The sequence below is a fragment of the Podarcis tiliguerta genome (genome assembly GCF_965153285.1).
Source record: "Podarcis tiliguerta genome assembly, chromosome: 17".
In the NCBI taxonomy this organism is placed as follows: Eukaryota; Metazoa; Chordata; class Lepidosauria; order Squamata; family Lacertidae; genus Podarcis; species Podarcis tiliguerta.
Genome location: NC_139550.1, coordinates 766,654 through 788,180, shown reverse-complemented (window position 1 = coordinate 788,180; position 21,527 = coordinate 766,654). Strand labels below are relative to the sequence as shown.

Sequence of the window (21,527 nt, the reverse complement as noted above, 5' to 3'; positions counted from 1 at the left end):
ATGAATTGCGTATTGCTTTGTAACGATTTGTTGGGTCTCTGGACTGTAATAAAGACTGATGATGATTTATCCAGTGCTGTTTTACTTTTAAAAGTTTGGGGGTCCTCTCCCTTTCCTACTCCTATTGAAATCCTGCCCCTCAGTGAGGCCAAACTTAAGATTCACAAAATGTTTAGGAGTATACAGGAAAAAGCACTGCATATTTGGTTTTGTTATATATTTATATCTGTAAAATCAAATAAAAATGATTTTTTAAAAAGGAAAGGAGAGCTGATGGATTTATCCAGTGCTTTTTTTCTTTAAAAAAAGAATAAGTTTGGGGGTCCTCTCCCTTTCCTACTCCTATTGAAATCCTGCCCCTCAATGAGGCAAAATGTTGAGGGCTTTGCGTATCCCTGCGTTTTATCACTGGATTTATCCCTGGATTTATCATCAGGGCCATTGCCCAGGCGAAGCAGCCTTTCGTGAGGGAAGCCAAACTGGAGCCGGGGAGGAAAAGCCGCCTCAGGAGCTTCGTCCTCCCTCTTTTCTGGCGCGTTTATGGGTTAAGCAGCGCCTGGCTGGCGTGACTAATGGAGCCGGGAAAGGCTGCGCGCGGCCTGTGGGAGGGAATTGAAGTCTCCTCCTCCCTTTCCCTCGCCATCTCCGGCCTTCCTGCGCTTTGGGGAACTTGGATTATTACCAGGCGAGCAGGTTTCGCTCTCTGGCTGCCCGAGAGAGGCCTGGTCTGAGGAGACGGAGCCGGGCCTGGTCCGCAGATGCTTTGAGCCGGGCCCAGCGCCATGGCCCCGCTGGGGCTCTTCCCAGTCTTGGTGGCCGCGGTAAGTGAGGGACTCGCGGGGAGAAATGGGGCAGAAAAGAGCCCCGTCCAGGGTTTTCGTGTGAGCAGAGAAGGCACCGGAAGCGCCGAATTCCTGGAACTGACATAAAGCGAGGAAACCTCGCAGACCAGAAGTTATGGGAAGCCGCGTCCCTGAGGCAAAGGCAGCCGTCGCCTCATGTTTTTGCTCGAAAGGGGAGTTTTCCCTCCGCTGCTTTTCCTCTGGAGGCTCAGGAGTCTCTTGGCTTCCTGAGAAACCTCTTCAGCCCTCGGCCCCAGTTGCGGGTGCGGCCTCTCTCTCCATCTAGGGCATGGAGGAGGCTGGCTTTGTTTTGCTTCCTTGCTTTGCCCCACACGGAATAATAATAATAATAATAATAATAATAATAATAATAATAATTATTATTATTATTATTTATACCCCGCCCATCTGGCCCATACTAGCCACTCTGGGAGGCTTCCAACAGAACACTAAAATACAATAACCTATTAAACATTAAAAGCTTCCCTGAACAGGGCTGCCTTCAGATGTCTTCTAACAGTTTGGTAGTTTTTTCTCTCTTTGACATCTGGTGGTAGAGCGTTCCACAGGCCGGGTGCCACCACCGAGAAGGCCCTCTGCCTGGTTCCCCGTAGCTTAGCTTCTCGCAATGAGGGAACCACCAGAAGGCCCTCAGCGCTGGACCTCAGCGTCCGGGCAGAACAATGGGGGTGGAGATGCTCCTTCAGGTATACTGGACCGAGGCTGTTTAGGGCTTTAAAGGTCAGCACCGGCACTTTGAATTGTGCTCGGAAACGTACCGGGAGCCAATGTAGGTCTTTCAAGACCGGTGTTATATGGTCTCGGCGGCCGCTCCCAGTCACCAGTCTGGCTGCCGCATTCTGCTTTAGTTGTAGTTTCCGGGTCACCTTCAAAGGTAGCCCCACGGAATTGCTTAGCGAGAGGCTGCTGGCAGCCTTCGAAACTCCCCTCTTTCCAGGTGCATTTTGGGACAGGGAATCTCATTGAAACTCCCGGTTTGCGAGCTCTGGGCGCAGGATTTCGGATTAAAACTGCAGAGTGGAAGGAAAGGAGGAGCTTTTTCTGCCTCCCCACTTCGAGCTGCTCTCTGAAGACTGGAGAGGAGACCCTCTTGAGAATACAGTGGCACCTCGGGTTAAGAACTTAATTCATTCCGGAGGTCCGTTCTTGACCTGAAACTGTTCTTACCCTGAACCACCACTTTAGCTAATGGGGCCTCCTGCTGCCGCTACACCGCGGGAGCACGATTTCTGTTCTCACCCTGAAGCAAAGTTCTTAACCTGAAGCACTATTTCTGGGTTAGCGGATTCTGTAACCTGAAGCGTATGTAACCCAAGGTACCACTGTATTAACGGGGTGGTCAGGGAAAGAACTAACCCCAGGGTTGCCAGCGTGGGTCAGATGCCCCACAGGGGGGCAATTTGATTTTTAAGGGAGGCAGTTCGAGAATGAATTGCTGTTGTTGTTGCTTAGTCGTGTCCGCCTCTTGGTGACCCCCTGGACCAGAGCACGCCAGGCGCTCCTGTCTTCCTCTGCCTCCCGCAGTTTGGTCAAACTCATGCTGGTAGCTTCAAGAACACTATCCAACCATCTCGTCCTCTGTCGTCCCCTTCTCCTTGTGCCCTCCATCTTTCCCAACATCAGGGGCTTTTCCAGGGAGTCTTCTCTTCTCATGAGGTGGCCAAAGTATTGGAGCGTCAGCTTCAGGATCTGTCCTTCCAGTGAGCACTCAGGGTTGATTTCCTTCAGAATAGACAGGTTTGATCTTCTTGCAGTCCATGGGACTCTCAAGAGTCTCCTCCAGCACTATAATTCAAAAGCATCAATTCTTCGGCGATCAGCCTTCTTTATGGTCCAGCTCTCACTTCCATACATCACTACTGGGAAAACCAGAGCTTTAACTATACGGACCTTTGTTGGCAAGGCGATGTCTCTGCTTTTTAAGATGCTGTCTAGGTTTGTCATCGCTTTTCTCCCAAGAAGCAGGCGTCTTTTAAGTTAATGGCCTTTTATGCTTCCTCCACGTGAACAAGAGTTTGCATTTTGAATACGGTCATACCAAATCGGCTCCCGGAAGTGAGCGTTCCGGTTATTGAATGATTTTCAGAAGCCGAATGTCCGGTGCAGCTTACATGGCTTCTGATTGGAAGCTCCTGCAGCCATCAGAAGCTGCATTTTGATTTCTGAATGTTTTGGAAGTCAAACGGACTTCTGGAAAGGATTCCGTTTGACTTCCAAGGTATGAGTGTAATAAGAATTGTATGTCACGGGGGAAAGCATCAGGGTTTTAGAGATGCTCAGGTGGGGCATTCCCCCCCCCCCCAAAGATTGGGAGCCACTGGACTAAACCATGTGAAAAATGAACATAATATTTTAGTTGCAGTTCATTCATTTTCAGCTTTGTATTCTTGTTATAAGAAAAGCGCACCCAGAGATTCTGTTGTTGCGCCCGTAACCTACGCTTAAGGTACCATTTAGCTCTTCGCTTTCATATCTTAGTTTCTAACACTGTCTCTTTCCTTCCCCTAACTTTGCACTTTTCTCCTTCTTCAGAATCCAATTATGACAGCTCAGGGCTGGCACCAGCATCTGCTATATTCTTTGCCGAGAGAACTTGATTGCACAGCTGGTTTAGAAATGTAGTAAATGAAATATTTTTGACACAAGGCCAGGATCTATTGCTTTGAAACTCGGTAATGGAAAGCTCTTTATTTCCGGCCAAAGTAAAATACAGTGGTACCTCGGGTTACATATGCTTCAGGTTACATACGCTTCAGGTTACACACTCCGCTAACTCAGAAATAGTGCTTCAGGTTAAGAACTTTGCTTCAGGATAAGAACAGAAATCGGGCTCCGGCGGCGTGGAGGCAGCGGGAGGCCCCATTAGTTAAAGTGGTGATTCAGGTTCAGAATGGACCTCCGGAACGAATTAAGTACTTAACCCAAGGTACCACTGTAGTGATAAAATACCAATACTTCAGCCAGATGGGCGGGGTATAAATAATAAATTATTATTATTATTATTATTATTATTAAGAACCAAACTCATGTTGAGGCATGGCATGTAACTCTGATTAGGAAGTGAACTCCATTGATTCAACAGCAGACAGAAGTTTAAGAACTGATCAATTCCTGGATATAAAAAGGTCAGGATACGAATTACAGAATAGTCATAGGAAAACATGTTCCAGGCCCAGGCAGTGTAGGTTATGTCAGGATCAGGTCAATAATTCACATGAGGTCCACTGCTACAGAGCCCTGAGAGCATTTCCTAGTGTCTCACATAATAGCCTTGGTATACCTCCTGGAATTTTCATTTATCTACTGCTGTTTTGGGACGTGGGTGGCGCTGTGGGTAAAAACTTTAGCTAATGGGCCCTCCTGCTGCCGCCGCACTGCCAGAGCACGATTTCTGTTCTCATCCTGAAGCAAAGTTCTTAACCCGAGATAATATTTCTGGGTTAGCGGAGTCTGTAACCTGAAGCGTTTGTAACCTGAGGTGCCACTGTATGTATATCCTTTTAAATGAGTTTGTGGAAGGGAGGTTATTGGTTCATTTTGGTTTTTCTTTTAATATGTATTATGTGTTTTCATTTTGCAATTTTAATGTTGTGAACTGCCCAGTGATCTTCAGAGGAAGGACAGTGTGCATTAATAAATAACAACAATAGTAATAATAGCAGTAGTCATAACAATGATAATAGACAGCGTAGTGCTGAGTGGTATTGCTTCTCTTCAGACCCTGTTTCTTACAACACAGAGAATAGCCAGAATACAGTGGTACCTCAGGTTACAGACGCTTCAGGTTACATATGCTTCAGGTTACAGACTCTGCTAACCCAGAAATATTACCTCGGGTTAAGAACTTTGCTTTAGGATGCGAACAGAAATCGCACAGTAGCGGTGTGGCGGCAGTGGGAGGCCCCATTAGCTAAAGTGGTGCTTCAGGTTAAGAACAGTTTCAGGTTAAGAACAGACCTCCAGAACGAATTAAGTTCTTAACCCGAGGTACCACTGCATAGTTCCCGTCTCACACCCAGCCGCTCCCTACATCTTGACTGCTCATTGGCAGTAGTAACAACATCTCATAGTGGTCATTTGCACATTGAGGGAATCTGGGAGGTAAATGGACCTGCTGTCTGCCTGGAAAAACGAATATCATGTGCTGGTGGCATCAAATTAGTTGGGGTTTGCTCCGAACTGTTAAATGAGGGTTGGGACCCCCTAAGTAACCTCCATGCAGATCATTCTTTGTAGTATTTATCCCTATTGGGGTGGAAAGACTGCCTTTTAGTGTTAAAGAACAGGCAAGCTGTATCTCTGATCTTAACACTGTGGTTATGTTATCTCACTAAGGTTGTGAGATAAAAGGTTCCTCCTTTTTAGAGACCACTTTCTGAAGCAGGCAAAGCACTTGATTTCTCAATCTGATCTACTTCCCAATCAGAGCTGGGTAGGAGGGAGATGGCACACTTCTTGCAGCCTCTCAGGTCTTCTTCTTCTTCCTCTTCTTCTTCTTCTTCTTCTTCTTCTTCTTCTTCTTCTTCGAGCCCTGGCAGCATATACATCAATAATATAATACAAACAAAACATATGCTTTTAAAAAAACATTGATTTTTATCCACCCTGATGCATCTATATTTTGTTCACAGACCGATCAGCAAACGTCTGTCTTATACACAGAAAAGTACGGTATTTCGGGAAGGCTGAAGTTGAGCCTTTTTTAAAAATGAAAAGCAGTTTGCTTATTTATACCGTTCTTTTTCTTTGCAGGTCAACTTGAACCTCATTCAGACAGAAAGTGGGGGAGCATTGGGGGTAACCCTGAACCCTGTTACGAAACCTATCCCTGCAGCAGTTGTGGACAAGGATGCCTTCCTGCACTCCAGCAGGAAACAAAAGAGGGAGTTGGATTGCAATATAGGACACTATCTTCACCCAAATAAAACCCACTGCTGCCTTAGATGCCACAAAGGTATGACAGAGTGTAAAACAGAGTAATAACGATGAGTTGTGATTTCCTATTTTTGTGTACCCCTGATTTGGTCAAGAATCCAGTTTTTGAAAAATGCACTTTTTTATTTCCCCCCACTTCAACTCAAATATAATTGCATAGCAGTGAAAAGCAATAGCTCCTCTGGAGTATACCAAAGTATGGTAGACACTTGTAGTGAGTGAGTTCTTGCAGCTGGTTGGGAACTGCTAGGGGAGACAGAAGGAAGATAGCCTTTTTTTGGCAACAGTTGTGCCCTTTTATCCTATCTCACCAGAAAACTAGATAAATCTAACCTAAAAAATAGATAAACTGGAGATTCCATATACAATTACCGTATTTTTCGCTGTATAGGATGCACCCGAGCAAAGGACGCACCTAGTTTTTAGAGAAGGAAAACAAGTAAAAAAAAATCTGAATCAAATCAGCGTCAGGGATGAAGGGGGAAGCCCGGGGTTTCCCCATAAAGCCCCGGCATCCCCAAGCTAGAACAGTGAGGCGCTACGCAGCACTCCGTCTCGCTGTTCTGGCTTCGGGGACAGCCTTTCAAGCATCCACAGGGCAGCGGGGTGCCTTCACCCCACTGCCCTGCGGAGGCTTTGCGCAGCCATCCCCAAGCTAGAACAGCGAGACGAAGGGCTGTGCAGCGCTCTGTCTCGCTGTTCTGGCTTCGGGCACAGCCTTTCAAGCATCCACAGGGCAGTGGGGTGCCTTCACCCCGCTGCCCTGCGGAGGCTTTGCGCAGCTAACCCCGAAGTCTTTGGAGTACAGCGCGAGGTCCCGCTGCACTCCAAAGGCTTCAGGTGGCTATCCCTGAAGCCTGGAGAGTGAGAGGGGTCGGTGCTCTCACTCTCCAGGCTTCAGCGAAAGTCTGCATTCGCTCCATAGTACGCACAAACATTTCCCCTTCATTTTTGGAGGGGAAAAATTGCGTCCTATATAGCGAAAAATACGGTAGTCTTGGTTTGTGCTTTCTGTTGGGCACGTGGATTGCTGCTGGGGCCAGGGTTGGGGGAGTCCCTGGCTATTTGAAATTCAGACAAAGGAAATGTCCGACCTATGCTCTTACCAAGGTAAAAGGTAGTGGTGGTGCTTACCCCACCATAGCATTCCCTTAAATCCATCCTCCTCAGCAACTGTTGGCTACATTTTGATATCAGTAACCAAAGCTTGCTCCAATAACTTTTAGACCTCAGACTGATGCAGGAGGAAAGGAGGAACTGATACTTGGACATTAGTTGCAATTCTTCCTCCTTTAGCCGCTCAGCGAATGGGTGAATACATTACTAATTTGCATGATTTATTCAAATATTTCAATACAAATGGCTAGCTGTCCTTTTACCGCACCTGCTTGGCACACATACCTCTTTTCACACCTGCAAACCACTTCCCTGTGTTCATTGCATATGTTTTCAGAACACAGACAACCGTGAGTGATTGAGCTCAAATCTGCTAGGGGAACAGTTTCTCCTTGTGTCCCTCAGTTTATTCTTCTGGAGGGCAAACGGTTGTACAGCTGGCTAGAAAGTAGAATGTTTTCCAAATTTAGCAGAGCGCAGTATGAGTAACTTCCGTCAAGACTGTAAAGCAACTTTGCAAGGTCTTCTAGAAACAACAGACATGAAACCAGAGATTTTCCAGAAATTTAGTTTAATTGAGAAAGTATTATGAATACCCGGTAGCTAACTGTGAAGGCTGTGGCAGAGAGAGGACAGAACGAGAAGGAATGCTGGAATGAAGCTGTACAATGGATTGCTTTGGCTTCCGGGCTGTGGGGAAGGATGGAATTGTTTTGGAAACAGAAAAACTGCAGGGGGAGAGACAGTGGAAATTGTTCATTTCCTTCCTTTCTGCATAAGGGTAGGAAGAAAATGGTAGCTTTCTTTCTTATCCTCTCTCAGAGCAGAGGAGGCAGGGATCCTTAGCATCAGTGTAAATCCGAAAAGAATTGTAGAATCATAGAACTGTAGAGCTGGATGGGATCCAAGGGTCATCTAGTCCATGGGTAGGCAAACTAAGGCCCAGGGGCTGGATCCGGCCCAATCGCCTTCTAAATCCAGCCCGCGGACGGTCCAGAAATCAGCGTGTTTTTACATGAGTAGAATGTGTCCCTTTTATTTAAAATGCATCTCTGGGTTATTTATGGGGCATAGGAATTCGTTCTCCCCCCCCCCCCAAAAAAAATATATAGTCCACCCCCCGCACAAGCTCTGAGGGACAGTGGACCGGCCTCCTGCTGGAAAGGTTTGCTGACCCCTGTAGTCCAACCCTCTGCAATGCAGGAATCTCAGCTAAAGCATCCATGACAGATGGCCATCCAATCTCTGCTTAAAAACCTCCAAGGATGGAAAGTCTATCCAAAGGGAGTCCGTTCCACTGTCTAACGGCTCTTGCTGTTGGAAGAAAGTTCTTAAGAGTTGTGGTTGCCAGGGTTTGTGGATGCCAGATTCCCCACAATTCCTGGGTCTGATAGGTGTTAGAATTTAATCAATTCTTGGAGTGTTAAAAAGGCTGCCAGACACAGGATTTAGCCAAGTGTTAAAATGCAGGCCAACCAGCTTTCTGCATTCAGGAAATGGCCTGGGAGATCAGTCCTTAACCAAAGGCAAAGGGAAGGTAATGGGCCATTAGAAATGGCAGAAAGAGGGGACTGAAAATGAGAGGGGGCTCTCCCTCAGCTCTGAGATACTTAGCAGAGTCCAAGCAGACTAGAGTTTAGGATTGCAGTTGTGGTGATGTTATTTAGGGATAAGAGATTCCCGTCTGAAAAAAGTCTGCAAGCTGCAGACAGGCAGAGCCATGGCTGGTGTCGGTTTGAATCCCAGGCTGCAGGGAGATTCAAGATTCTCTTGGAGTGTAATGCTGCGAGACCCTCTATTGCAAGCTCTGCTTGTATATATGTGGCGTGGGTGGCACTGTGGTCTAAACCACTGAGCCTCCTGGGCTTGCCCATCGGAAGGTTGGCGGTTTGAATCCCCGTGACGGAGTGAGTTCCCGTTCCTCTGTCCCAATTCCTGCCAACCTAGCAGTTCAAAAGCACGCCAGTGCAAGTAGATAAATAGATACCACTGTGGAGGGAGGGTAAATGGCATTTCTGTGCACTGGCTTACGTCATGGTGTTCCTTGCACCAGAAGTGGTTTGGTCATGCTGACCACATGACCTGGAAAGTCACCCAGGATTAGACTTAACCGTCCAGGGGTCCTTTACCTTTATATCATAAGGACATCCCAGTCTCTGCTGTGCCTCATTTCCAAAGCATTTCCCTGGGTAAAGTGTGCCTGGAACTCCCTGCAATCTCGCACCGCTGCAAAGATTGGAGGTGGCACGTCAAAAATTAAGACCATATTCCTACTGAAGTCAGTGGGACATACTTCTGAGTTTGAATCCCAGGCTACAGCTGTGGGAGAAGACTCTTTTGGAGTGTGTTGTTGTTGTTCAGTCGTTTAGTTGTGTCCGACTCTTTGTGACCCCCTGGACCAGAGCATGCCAGGCACTCCTGTCTTCCACTGCCTCCCGCAGTTTGGTCAAACTCATGCTGGTAGCTTCGAGAACACTGTCCCACCATCTCATCCTCTGTCATCCCCTTCTCCTTGTGCCCTCCATCTTTCCAAACATCAGGGACTTTTCCAGGGAGTCTTCTCTTCTCATGAGGTGGCCAAAGTATTGGAGCCTCAGCTTCACCTCGTGGAGTGTAATGTCGGTTAAAATGCAAGCTGCAACTCCAAGCAGTGGTTTTAGACAGCAGCCTAAGCCACCCTGTAGGACTGGGTTGGGGAGTGAGTGATAAAAATTAGGGCTGGATTGAACCTGGGACATTTTGTATATAAATCACATGCTGTTGTACCATTGAGCTACTGAAACTTTCATTCTATGCTCAGCCTTGCATTCCTTTTCTCACTGAATGACTTTTTCCTGCTTCCTCTTGGATAATTCTTTTGCAGGAACTTTCGTTGCACAACACTGTTTAGACCCTGAAAAGGCAACCAAGTGCTCAGTATGCTCTGCAGGTTCCTTCATTGATGAAGATAATAGCTCTGAGCAGTGTCGCGGATGCCGACGCTGCCGTCCAAGTAAGTCGTTTCTCTGTGTGGGTTCAAAATTATATAATAAAAATAAAAAGTGGCAGTGAAAGGCCCCTGCGTTGGGAATGTTGAATATGTGTATTGACTTTAGTTTACTTGTTTCTTGAGCATTAATGGCCCACATAGAATTAACCAACACTTCCTCTCTTTCTGCTTAGCCTTTGGACAAATAGAGATATCCAAATGTACCAGTGAGCACGACACAGTTTGCGGTTGCGGCAGTGATCAATATCAAAGTAGCCACAGTGATGAATTCATGTGCAAGAATTGCAGTGCTTGTCTCAATGGAAGAATCAAGCTGGCTTGTGAGTGCAGTAGGACAGAATCAATGTCTTTAAAAAATGACTTCATGAATAAATTCATTCATACTAGGAACAGAGACTCTCGCCCCTACAGCAAAGCTGTGCATCTGTCTTTGGTGCAAGCTGTGTGTGCTGGCAAGCTTGAATTCCTTCAACTCTCCTTGTCCTATAATATTGGTTTTCCTTATTTTTACCCCTCCCTCTCTTCTCCAGCTTTATGTATTTCTTTTAATGTGATATGTCCTTAAGCCCAGCACCCTTAAAGCAGTATTAAATTTGAATGCTGGAGATGGTGATGCATTTATATACAGTGGTGTCTCGCAAGACGAAATTAATTCGTTCTGCGAGTTTTTTCGTCTTGCGAAGCACCACTGTGTATTGACGGTTTCCCATAGGAATGCATTGACGGCTTTAAGAAAAAGGCGCAAGACGTTTTCGTCTTGCAAAGCAAGCCCATAGGGAAATTCGTCTTGCGAAGCAACTCAGAAAACGAAAAACTCTTTCGTTCTCAAGTTTTTCGTCTTGCGAGGTATTCGTCTTGCAAGGTACCACTGTAGTGCTCTGTATACAGTCCTTGAAATTTCACCTGTTAACTTTCTGAAGATGCTTCTTAAGCCGAGAATATTGACTTAAACATGCTTTGTCCTTGTTCTTAACCTCAGCATACACCTGCAAGCACATCAAATTATCCTTCTGCACTTATTCTGACTGCAAGATGTACCTATTCCTAGCTTGGTACAAAAAAAAACAACAACACCTAGAAACTTACAGAATATGCCCTTGGTGCCACACAAGGAGAGCACCACTTTGTCTACCTCTGGCCTAGAATTTTGAGCTCCCCTGCTGCGTTTACCGTATCGGCTCAAATATAAGCCGTCCTTTCCCCCAAAATTCCGACCGTGAAAAGTTAAAGTGCAGCTTAAATTCGTGACATTACAATAACTGGCTTTTATGATATCGCTCCTGAAACAAACATACAGTAAAACGGAACAAAAACAATGCTTTATTGCCAATTTGCAAGCTCGAGACTGTTCATTTGCCATTTATGGGTGTGAGTGACTGTGGGATTATAGCAATTGAATTGTTATTTGCGATTTTAGCAATTGTACAGTAACTTTTGCGGGCTTTAATCAAAGGCTTAAATTGGCTTGGAGTTACAATTCTACTAACAGCAGCGATTTTCAGCCTGTATCCCAATTTTAAGGGAGTGGTTTATATTCAGGTATTGGTTTTTCCCCCCTTCCCCACCCTTGAATTTTAAAGCTGCGGCTTATTTGCGGGTGCGGCTTATATTTGGGCCAATACTGTAATTGTGAAATTAAATTGTGAACAGATTCTTTGTTAATTCACCCATTCTCTTTTCGCCCTGCAGAGGGCACAGTTAAATGTGTTGACACAGGAGATCTGTGATCAGGACCTCCTGCAATTTGTTCCCAATGTAACAACAACACTGGCCCTGATTCAGATCAGGAGCATAGTGCTGGGGAAAGATGCTGGCTCCTTCTCATGCCCTCTGATTCTTCTTCTCCAGGGCTGTTTTCTTGATAAAAATCCCATCTCTAAAGCTACTGTTTTCCCCATGAGGAAAAATAGGCAGGTATTGTCTGAGAACCTGTTGTGTCTCCACCTGTAATTTGGCCCCACAGATATCAGTGGCAAAACCACTGGGAAATGGGAAATGTTGATCAGATTTTGGCTCCCTTCTGCTGTTGCTGAATTGCCTTTAAAGTCACAAGTGATCCTGAATGCGGAACTTCTGCATCACATCTAACTTGTCCCCAGATAATCAACACTGCTTAGGTGCTACTATGTTTGAGTGAGATCCAAATCACTGAAATAAAATATCTCCTTCTCTCACTTATCTTTTCTTTCTAGGTACCAAATTCAGTGACACAATATGTGAGTGTCGCTCTGGATACTTTCTCCAAAAAGATGAAAACAAGTGCTACCCATGCAGCAGGTGGGGAAAATCTTGTTATCTGCACTTTCTCAGACACACAGAAAGTAAAGGCAGCCGTGCTGGCCCATAAGGAAAAAACAAAAAAATCCAAAGTCTGTATAAGGCCACACCTTTATTACACCACAGAATAGTATGCAAGATCCTGACCTCCCCAGAACTCTCCGTTCTCCAAGTAGAGTGTCAAGGGGGCAATGAAATAGGAGGAACTTTAGTGCTATACAGTGGTACCTTGGTTCTCAAACTTAATCCGTTCCAGAAGTCCGTTCCAAAACCAAAGCGTTCCAAAACCAAGGCACGCTTTCCCGTGGAGAGCAATGCAAAATGGATTGCCGTATTTTTCGCTCTATAAGACACACCGGACCACAAGACGCACCTAGTTTTTGGAGGAGGAAAGCAAGAAAAAAAATATTCTGAATCTCAGAAGCCAGAACAGCAAGAGGGATCGCTGCACAGTGAAAGCAACAATCCCTTCTGCTGTTCTGGCTTCTGGGATAGCTGCGCAGCCTGCATTTGCTCCATAAGACGCACACACATTTCCCCTTACTTTTTAGGAGGGAAAAAGTGAGTCTTATAGAGCAAAAAATACGGTAATCTGTTCCAGACTTTTAAAAACAACCCCTAAAACAGCCAATTAACATGAATTTTACTAACGAAAGCATGGATCCATAAATGAAAGCAATAAATGATGTACTGCAGTCACACAATCAATCAGTAGCTGAACTGGGTTCCACACAGTCACAAAAAAAGAGCCACAAAAACAAAAATGCAAAATAAATAGCAAAAACAGACAGACCCCAGTGTAACACTCAAATCGGAAGCGCAGCACTCGAAACAGAAGTGTGGCACTCAAATCGGAAGCGTAACACTCAAAGCGAAGCACGTTCGGCTTCCGAAAAAAGTTCGCAAACCGGAACACTTCCGGGTTTGCAGTGTTTGGGTTCCAAGTTGTTTGAGTACCAAGGCGTTTGAGAACCAAGATACCAGTGTAAAGTAGTATTTGTCTCCTGTGCAACTGAGACCCACTTTTTCCTATTTCAGCTGCAATGAGAAAGAATGCAAGATGGACTGCGACTATTTCGTTAAAGTGATGAAGCCAGAAAATAACCCACGTAAGTTCTGGAATAATACATGGACAACACTCCAGGTCTCTCTCTTTAGCCGTTGATACAATCCACAGCAACAACTTTTACCAGCCCTGCTTCACACCTCAATTGTTCTTGCATGGCTGGCAGAGGCACCAACTTCCAAGGGAGAAGGGGGGGGGGGGGTGACGTCACGTGATGTGTGATGTCAGGAAGAGCCGGACTCCTGGGTGTAGCAGTTGCCTCCCCTAGATCAAGTAAAACAATACAAATACTTAACTAACGGACCAACCACGTCGCTTCTGCCCTGCTTAACAAATGTTCTGCCCCCTCTAACAAAAATCCTGGCTATGTCCATTGCTGGGGTGGAACTGAATGCAGAAGGTCACTGCTCCTCCTCCTCCTGTGGGATTTGCTTCCTTATTCCTTCCCCTCCAATTCAGGAGAAGGAGAAGAAGCCAGTCACTGAAGTGCTCGGTTCCGCCCTTGGCCTCTTCCTCCCACTTTGAACATGGGGGCAGGGTCCCAAAGGGCTTGGCCCCTAGGAGAGGGCACGCCTGATGACTGCAGAGTGTCCTTGAACTTTGACATCATTTACTTGCGTGGATGGAGGATAGAGAGGGGGTGTCTAGAAAGAAACCGACAGAACAAACGTAAAATGTACATTTGTTACTCCACCCATTTACGCCTCTGGCGCCATCCACTGTTAGCATGTGACCCCCCAGATGCTTGCGCTTGGACTACTGCAATGCGCTCTACCTGGGGCTACCTTTGAAGGTGACCCGGAAACTGCAACTAATCCAGAATGCGGCAGCTAGACTGGTGACTGGGAGTGGCCGCAGAGACCATATAACACCGGTCCTGAAAGACCTACATTAACTCCCAGTATGTTTCTAAGCACAATTCAAAGTGCTGGTGCTCACCTTTAAAGCCCTAAATAGCCTCAGCCCTGTATATCTGAAAGAACGTCTCCACCTCCATTGTTCTGCCCGGACACTGAGGTCCAGCTCCGAGGGCCTTCTGGCGGTTCCCTCACTGCCAGAAGTGAGGTTACAGGGAACCAGGCAGAGGGCCTTCTCAGTAGTGACACCTGCCCTGTGGAATGCCCTCCCATCAGATGTCAAAGAAATAAACAACTATCTGACTTTTAGAAGACATCTGAAGACAGTCCTATTTAGGGAAGTTTTCAATGTTTGATGTCACTTTTTTATTTATACTTTGTTGGAAGCCACCCAGAGTGGCTGGGGAAACCCAGCCAGATGGGCGGAGAATAAATAAATATAATTATCATTATCATTATGCAGACCTGAGGCTGAAAAAGGTCCCCCACTCCTGCTCTCTAATACCTGACATTGACTTCACTTTCCAATCATTGATCTCCACGCCACATTTGCCTCTGTGCTCTAGCTATCCTATCCATCTCTTCGCACCTGTTTTCCTATCCTTCCAGACCCTATCATCTGTATTATGCTTATTTTTCCTTACAGCCCAAGCACTTCTCATCACTATAATAGTCATTTTAATCGTAATTGTCGGTGTATTGCTGTTGGTGAACATACTTCGCAAACGATCCTGTCAGAAGAGGTTCAGCTCCACTTTCCGCCCATTTGGTGAGTATATCACTTGCCTGTTGGAGGATCCAGATTAGGAAAAGTCTGTAGTTTCAAAGCTGAGCAAGGGGAGACTTGCAAAGGGCTTTAAGGAAGCACAAACAGGAGCAGTGTGTTCAGGGTGACATGCTGTCTTAAAGCCCTTTCTAAAAACTCTGTGAGGCAACTGCTCCCCTTATCTTTCAAATATTGGAGAGAGCAGGTGGGTGGGGAGTATGTGGGGAACTTGCAGATGCTTTAAGACAGTCCCAGCGCTCATGTTTGATCCCCCAGAGGCTCAGATGCATGGCCAGGGTGGTGGTGCGCTGTCTTATAGCAAAATCCTTTTGAAGCAGCCTCTTCCCCTTCTTTCAGTGAATGGTCAGCAGAATGACTCCACCGTGCCCTAGAGCTGCCCAACTGTTTGCTCTAGTGTTTAAAGGAGAAGAGGGGGGCTGCTTTAAGGAGTGTGGGTCCCCGCCCCCCCAGGACTTTCCCTTTGCAAAGGTGCTTTTCAAAGCAGCTCTGCTTTAAGCAGGCAGTTCCCACATAAGCACACAGCTTATACCTGTGGCCGCCACTGTGCCAGCCATGGACACAGTGACACCTTTGAGAACTACCTTCTAGGCCCCTGTGGTGATCTCGCCCCTTTAAGACTGATTTATGGGAATAGGTTGGAATTTAAGAAATAGTGAGCTTACATACAGCTGTCTCCCGTTAAGGCTTCAAGGCCGGTGTCACAGGGTAATTGGGTGGAAGAGGTGAACACCCATGCTCTAAGTTCCCATAAAACCTGGGTTGGTGGGTGCTCTCGCCAGTCAGCCAGGCATCTATTTGGGCTTTTGACAGCATCTTGTTCCTACTGAGATTTAAGTTTAAGCATTTGTGTTGATTAGCTGGATAGGTTAGTGTTTGTTATTTTCTTCCCTTCTGAGCTATTTTTAATATCTGCAATTATTTGCAGTTTCTCTCTCTCATAGAGTTTTGTTTCAGTAAAGTCAGTGTGTGATATTATGAAATTTGGTCTGGTCTGAGTTCCTGAACCCTTAAATTTTGACCACGCTTTTTGGCGCAAGGGTCATCCACCGCAGCCCCTGCTGCTCATTGATGCAATTTTCATAATTTCATAAGATGATGAGAACGGGTACCTTTTTCTCCTTTAAAAATACATGTAGTGGATAAATTAGTTAAGAGACAGATGGATAGACAGACAGGTTCTTTCCCATTTTCTCATTCAGTTCTAAGTGCTTCTCCAGGCTCAGGTTGACAGCTGAGCAGGTATCTAGAAAGTAGGAGGGGAAGGGGAACAATCTGGTAGACTGGATGGAGGAAAACAGAGTAAGAGGGTTGAGAGGGGACAAGAGAAGGAATGCAGGTTGCCACGGAAATTGGGAGAGAAAGAGAATGGAGTGTCAGAGAGAAAAAATTCACAAGTGGTCGCCAGTAAAACAGATCTTGAAATTGTAAAATTTTTCCATGGGTTCTCTTCCCTCCCACTTCCATCACCATCAAATCGCAGATCAAGTGCTCTCCAGCCCTGATATGGCACAAAAGCATGAATCCAAAGTACATTTGGAACCTCATAATGTTTTTAAAACTATCATCAAAACATAGGCCACTTCTGTTTGTTGGTGGTCTTCGTGCTATGTAAAAAAAGCTATGAAGATCCATGAGAATCTGTGCCTTGGATTAGTAATAATAAAAATAATTTATTATTTATACCCTGCCCATCTGGCTGGCTTTCACCAGCAACTCTGGGCGGCTCCCAACAGAATTAAAAGCACAATAAACCATCAAACATTAAAAACTCCCCTAACAGGGCTGCCATCAGGTGTCATCTAAAAGTCAGGTAGTTGTTTATTTCCTTGACATCTGATGGGAGGGCATTCCACAGGGCAGGCGCCACTACCGAGAAGGCCTTCTGGCTGGTTTTCTGTGTTCTTGTGGTGCTGGCAAGCACAGGATCTGCCATCTTTACTGTGCAGGCTACCCAAGTAAGCTTTAATTTGATGTGCTTTTGGTGGGGCTCCAGGTAAAATCCTGCAAAATCAAGAAGATCCAACATTTACCCAGACCCCATGGAAGAACAAAGAGGGGCGAGCCGGGGAAGAGAAGCAATCAGAGGGATATCAGTGGCACCATTTCAAAATTCCAAAAAGTTTGGCTTATAACCCAACAGGCTGCAATGCTTCCAATATCTCTGTAGCCTAGTTATACGCACTCCAATTCCTTTAGTGAAGTGAATATAAGCAGAACTCTGGTCTTCAACACAACCCTGGCTGTTAAATGCATCCAGTAGCTAGTAGCTGCCACTATTTGTGTTTGCTAAAGAATCATCTAGCTGTCTGTTAGCTTGACAATAACAATAAAGCTAATTTTCTCTTTTGATGGCTGTAAAATAATTTATTCTGGGATTTTTTTCAGCTTCAAATCTGCAGCCAGCAAGTGAACCTTCCCCAGAGGTAAGTTGTTGCAAAGGTTTCTAAAATTCCTCTAAACCTCAGGATTGTTTGCGGTTTATGCCTAGCTTTCTTATTTTCTAAGTTCAGCCGACTGCATGCTAGACGTTTCTCTTGTTCCTTAGGTGGTAGAGAAAGGAAAAGGCACATTTCTGGAACAAAACCAGACAGACAATCTTTTGCCACTGAAAGCCACACCAGCTGACCTCCCAGATTGTGTAAGAGTGGCAGGAGAGACACAAATCTCAGATCGTGAGTGCATCTTAATTTCAGAAATAAAACATGGGCGGCGGGCGGGGGGAAGAATATGTGAGTAATGTGTGCATTGCTCCTATAAAGGTGTGTAGGGGTGTGTTTGTGTGTGTGTGTGTGTGAGAGAGAGAGAGAGAGAGGGAGAACTATTGCCTGCATCAAAAACCCAAGAAGGTGCTAAAATCCTGAATTTGAATGTTACAAAGAAATCCAGAAAAGCGGAATGCCAGTTGCTGAGAACCTTGTGGGGAAAGCACTGCTGTTTGTGGGCTTCTGGTTGTCCACTGTGAGAACAGGATTCAGGAATAGAAGCACCCTTGCCTTGATCCATCAGAGCCCTTATTTTCTTAAGTGCAGCTATCTGGTTATATGGGGCATTGCAGATTGCTCATGTTTCACTACAGTGGTCCCTTGGTTCTCACACTTCATCAGTTCCAGAAGTCTGTTCCAAAACCAAAGCGTTCCAAAACCAAGGCACACTTTCCCATAGAAAGCAAAACGGATTAATCCATTCCAGACTTTTAAAAACAACTCCTCCATAAAATGAAAGCAATAAACAATGTACTTCAGTCACACGGTCAATCAATCAGTAGCTGAACTGGGTTCCACGCAGTTACAAAAACAAAGCAAAAAGAGCCACAAAAACAAAAAACCCCAAAATAAATAGCAAAAACAGACAGACCTCAGCGTAACACTCAAAATGGAAGTGTGGCACTCAAAAATAAAGTGTAACTCTCAAAACAGAGCACGTTCGGCTTCCGAAAAAAGTTCACAACCAGAACACTTACTTCCGAGTTTGCAGTGTTTGGGTTCCAAGTTGTTTGAGTACCAAGGTACCATTGTATTTCACGTTTGTCATACAATGAATGTGCTATTAGGGAAACATGGCTGTCTCAGAGAGCAGTTTTTCAATAATAGGGAGAATGGAAATAATTTTTGTTACTGAGAATTTATACTACGCTAGGGTTTCCTAAACGTGGGTGTTTTTGGACTACAACTCCCATCATCCTTAGCTAGCAGGACCAGTGATCAGGGACGATGGGAATTGTAGTTCCAAAAAACAGCTGGAGGCCCAAGTTTGGGAAACCCTGACACAGACTAAGGTGGGCAGAGCATAACTCTCACAGCATCACTTGATTTCTCCTTTGTTCCTTTTGCCCCTAGGTCCTGAAGTTTTGTACGCTGTGGTGGATCAAGTACCGCTGACCCGGTGGAACGAATTTGTGCGGCGCCTGGGACTGAATGAAATTTCCATAGAGAGGATTTATGCCGAGCATCGGCACATTCGAGAAGCCCAATATGTCATGCTGAGACAATGGAGGCAGCAAGCAGGCCATGGTGCCACTGTAGAGCGCATTTGTTATGTTCTCAACCAAATGGAGATGAGTGGCTGTAGTGAGACTATTCAGGAGGTTCTGTCCAACCTGCCTTAGATGTACTGCATCAGTACTCACTCACACCAAGCACAATCACCTCTTGATGACTTGTCGCATCATGGTGGATTGTGTGCTTGAATGTGCCATTGTGCCATAAACAGAACTTGTAGGTGTATTACCTCGAACACAAATTTTTTTTTCAATGGAGTAAGCTCACTGTGTTCCATTCATAAACATATGTGTCTGAAACAGGTTCTTCTGCCCATCCCTGCCAAGTCTAGGCCCTCCTTTCAGAGGGCTTATCCACTCTTCCTTTTGTCCTACTGCTTCCCTCACCCAGCGGAAACTGCTCTTTAGCTAATAATTGGAGCAAATGGCAATCTGGTTTTCCGCGGTTCTTATCTCTCTCTTAAAGAGTGGGTTTTCTTGGAAAGGAGCGGGGCAAACGGCAAACCACTTGGACCCATGCTTTCTAGGCATGGCACAAGCAGAAGTGTGTGCAAGCCCAGTTAGATTTGGCCTCTTCACTTGCTTGTCATCTACTTTATTATTCTTTTTTGTAGAGACTGAAAAGCGACTTAATCAAGTATGTTTCTGAGCACAGTTCAAAGTGTTGGTGCTGACCTTGAAAGCCCTAAATGGCCTCGGCCCAGTAGACCTGAAGGAGCGTCTCCACCCCCATCGTTCAGCCTGGACACGGAGGTCCAGTGCCGAGGGCCTCACTGCGAGAAGTGAAGCTACATGGAACCAGGCAGAGGGCCTTCTCGGTAGTGGCACCCGCCCTGTGCAACACCCTCCCTTCAGATGTCAAGGAAATAAACAACTACCTGACTTTTAGAAGACATCTGAAGGCAGCCCTGTTTAGGGAAGTTTTCAATGTCTGATGTTTTATCGTGTTTTTAATATTCTGTTGGGAGCCGCCCAGAGTGGCTTGGGAAACCCAGCCAGGTGGGCGGGGTATAAATAATATTTTTTTAAATCAAATGTTCAACTTTATAGGATTGTGAGAATGTCTCTTAAATGAATACTCCTGGCCTTTTCTGATCCAGGACTCTTTCAATCCCAACCAGTTTGAATGTGTGTTGGGTTTCTTAAAAAAACACAAATGTATATATCCATTTTCATATATTTGTGCTGTCTCTCTTTCTGCCTCCCACGAGGTCTTCTTCAGGGCACGCGTACACTACAGACATCTTGGTTAACTGTGGTTCCTTTTGTGTATGGAGCATTGGGAATTGTCGTTTGGAGCACTAACAGACAATTTTAGCTCGTGTAAATTGGCAGGAAGACAGTAGAATCAAAGAATCGTAGAGTTGGAAGGGACCCAAGGGTCATCTAGTCCAACCCCCTGCAATGCAGGAATCTCAGCTAAAGCATGCATGACAGATGGCCATCCAAGCTTTGCCTAAAAATCTCCAAGGAAGGAGAGTCCACAACCTCCAAAGGGAGACTGTTCCACTGCCTAGTAGCTCTTACTGTCAGAAAGTTTTTCCTGAGGTTTAGTCACAATCTGCTTTCTTCCAACTTTAAGCCATTGGTTTGAGTTCTACCCTCCAGAGCAGGAGAAAACAAGCTTGTTCCCTCTTCCATGTGACGTGTGACTATCATATCTCCTTTCAGTCTCCTCTTTTCCAAGCTAAACATACCCAGCTCCTTCAACCATTCCTCATAAGGTTCAGCCTTTATAGAACTAGCATAAACAAGTAGACATAATCTTGCTCTAAATCTTTGCTTGTCTTTCCCACCATCATATTCTTTCTCTCTTCCTTTTTTTAAAAAAAATAAAAATCCAATATTGTGGGGCCATTTGTGCAACCCACCAATGGATTCTAAATCACTAGCTGAAAACAATTTTAGGCTGCAATCCTATGCACCTTTGGATAAGTTCCACTGAACATAGTGGGATTTACTTTTGAGTAAATGTGCACAAATTTGCACATTGGCAGTTGGCAAAAATTGCACTCTCCTGGACAGCGTAGAGTTAATGAAAGTTAGGAGGAAATATTTCAATCAGAAATTCAGTAGAGGTGCTCTGGCATAAAAAGTATTTGTTGGATGATTGGCGTCTGTCTGTTTCAAGAGACAATGGAGTGTGTCTCTGGGGGTGAAGCCTGGGCAATGTGTATGGAGGGTCTGGGAATGGCAGTTTTATCTGTATATATTTGCCATTTGGGTTAAGTAATGCAGTTAAGTATTTTGTATATACTTTTGTTGTATCTTTGTGTGACCCTTTTTATAACTGAGCGACCAAGTCTCTGACAAAATACAGCCAGACGAATGCGCTTTCTTTTATATTTTCTTGAACACCTTTGTTCATTCTACACCAAAGATATAAATGCCTAAATTTGTAATACAAATAAAAACCTGAAAGCAAAAGAGAAGCTGTTTTTCCTTTCTTTTTCCCAACAAAAGCCCATGAGCAAAGAGAGACAAATGCCTTTACTCAGCATCCCCTTTCATTTAAATCACACCTTTTCCAGTATTCCAAGTTGTGTGTTTGTGTCTCTCTGGCGATCCCTCGTAGCCGAGTAAGATTGTCTTCCATAAACACGGTTTTAACACTGATTTGGTAAGTGACTGTGGAGGCCA

General features: G+C 45.2%; 1 protein-coding gene across 2 annotated transcripts; it reads left to right on the top strand.

The window, feature by feature from the left end:
- The first annotated feature begins 542 nt into the window (after nt 1-542).
- On the top strand, nt 543-21,314 carry LOC310667623 (tumor necrosis factor receptor superfamily member 1A-like). Of its 2 annotated transcripts, none has more exons than XM_083420379.1 (10): nt 543-821; nt 5,616-5,817; nt 9,778-9,906; nt 10,077-10,223; nt 12,096-12,180; nt 13,219-13,289; nt 14,750-14,872; nt 17,276-17,313; nt 17,436-17,562; nt 18,727-21,314. In XM_083420379.1, the coding sequence occupies exons 1-10, from the start codon at nt 783-785 to the stop codon at nt 18,993-18,995; spliced, it is 1,230 nt and encodes a 409-aa protein (XP_083276505.1). In that variant the 5' UTR covers nt 543-782; the 3' UTR covers nt 18,996-21,314. The 2 variants fall into 2 exon arrangements, with proteins under 2 accessions (XP_083276505.1, XP_083276506.1); XM_083420380.1 differs by having other exon boundaries at nt 661-821; nt 5,616-6,171; nt 6,794-9,906.
- Nucleotides 21,315-21,527: the final 213 nt, after the last annotated feature.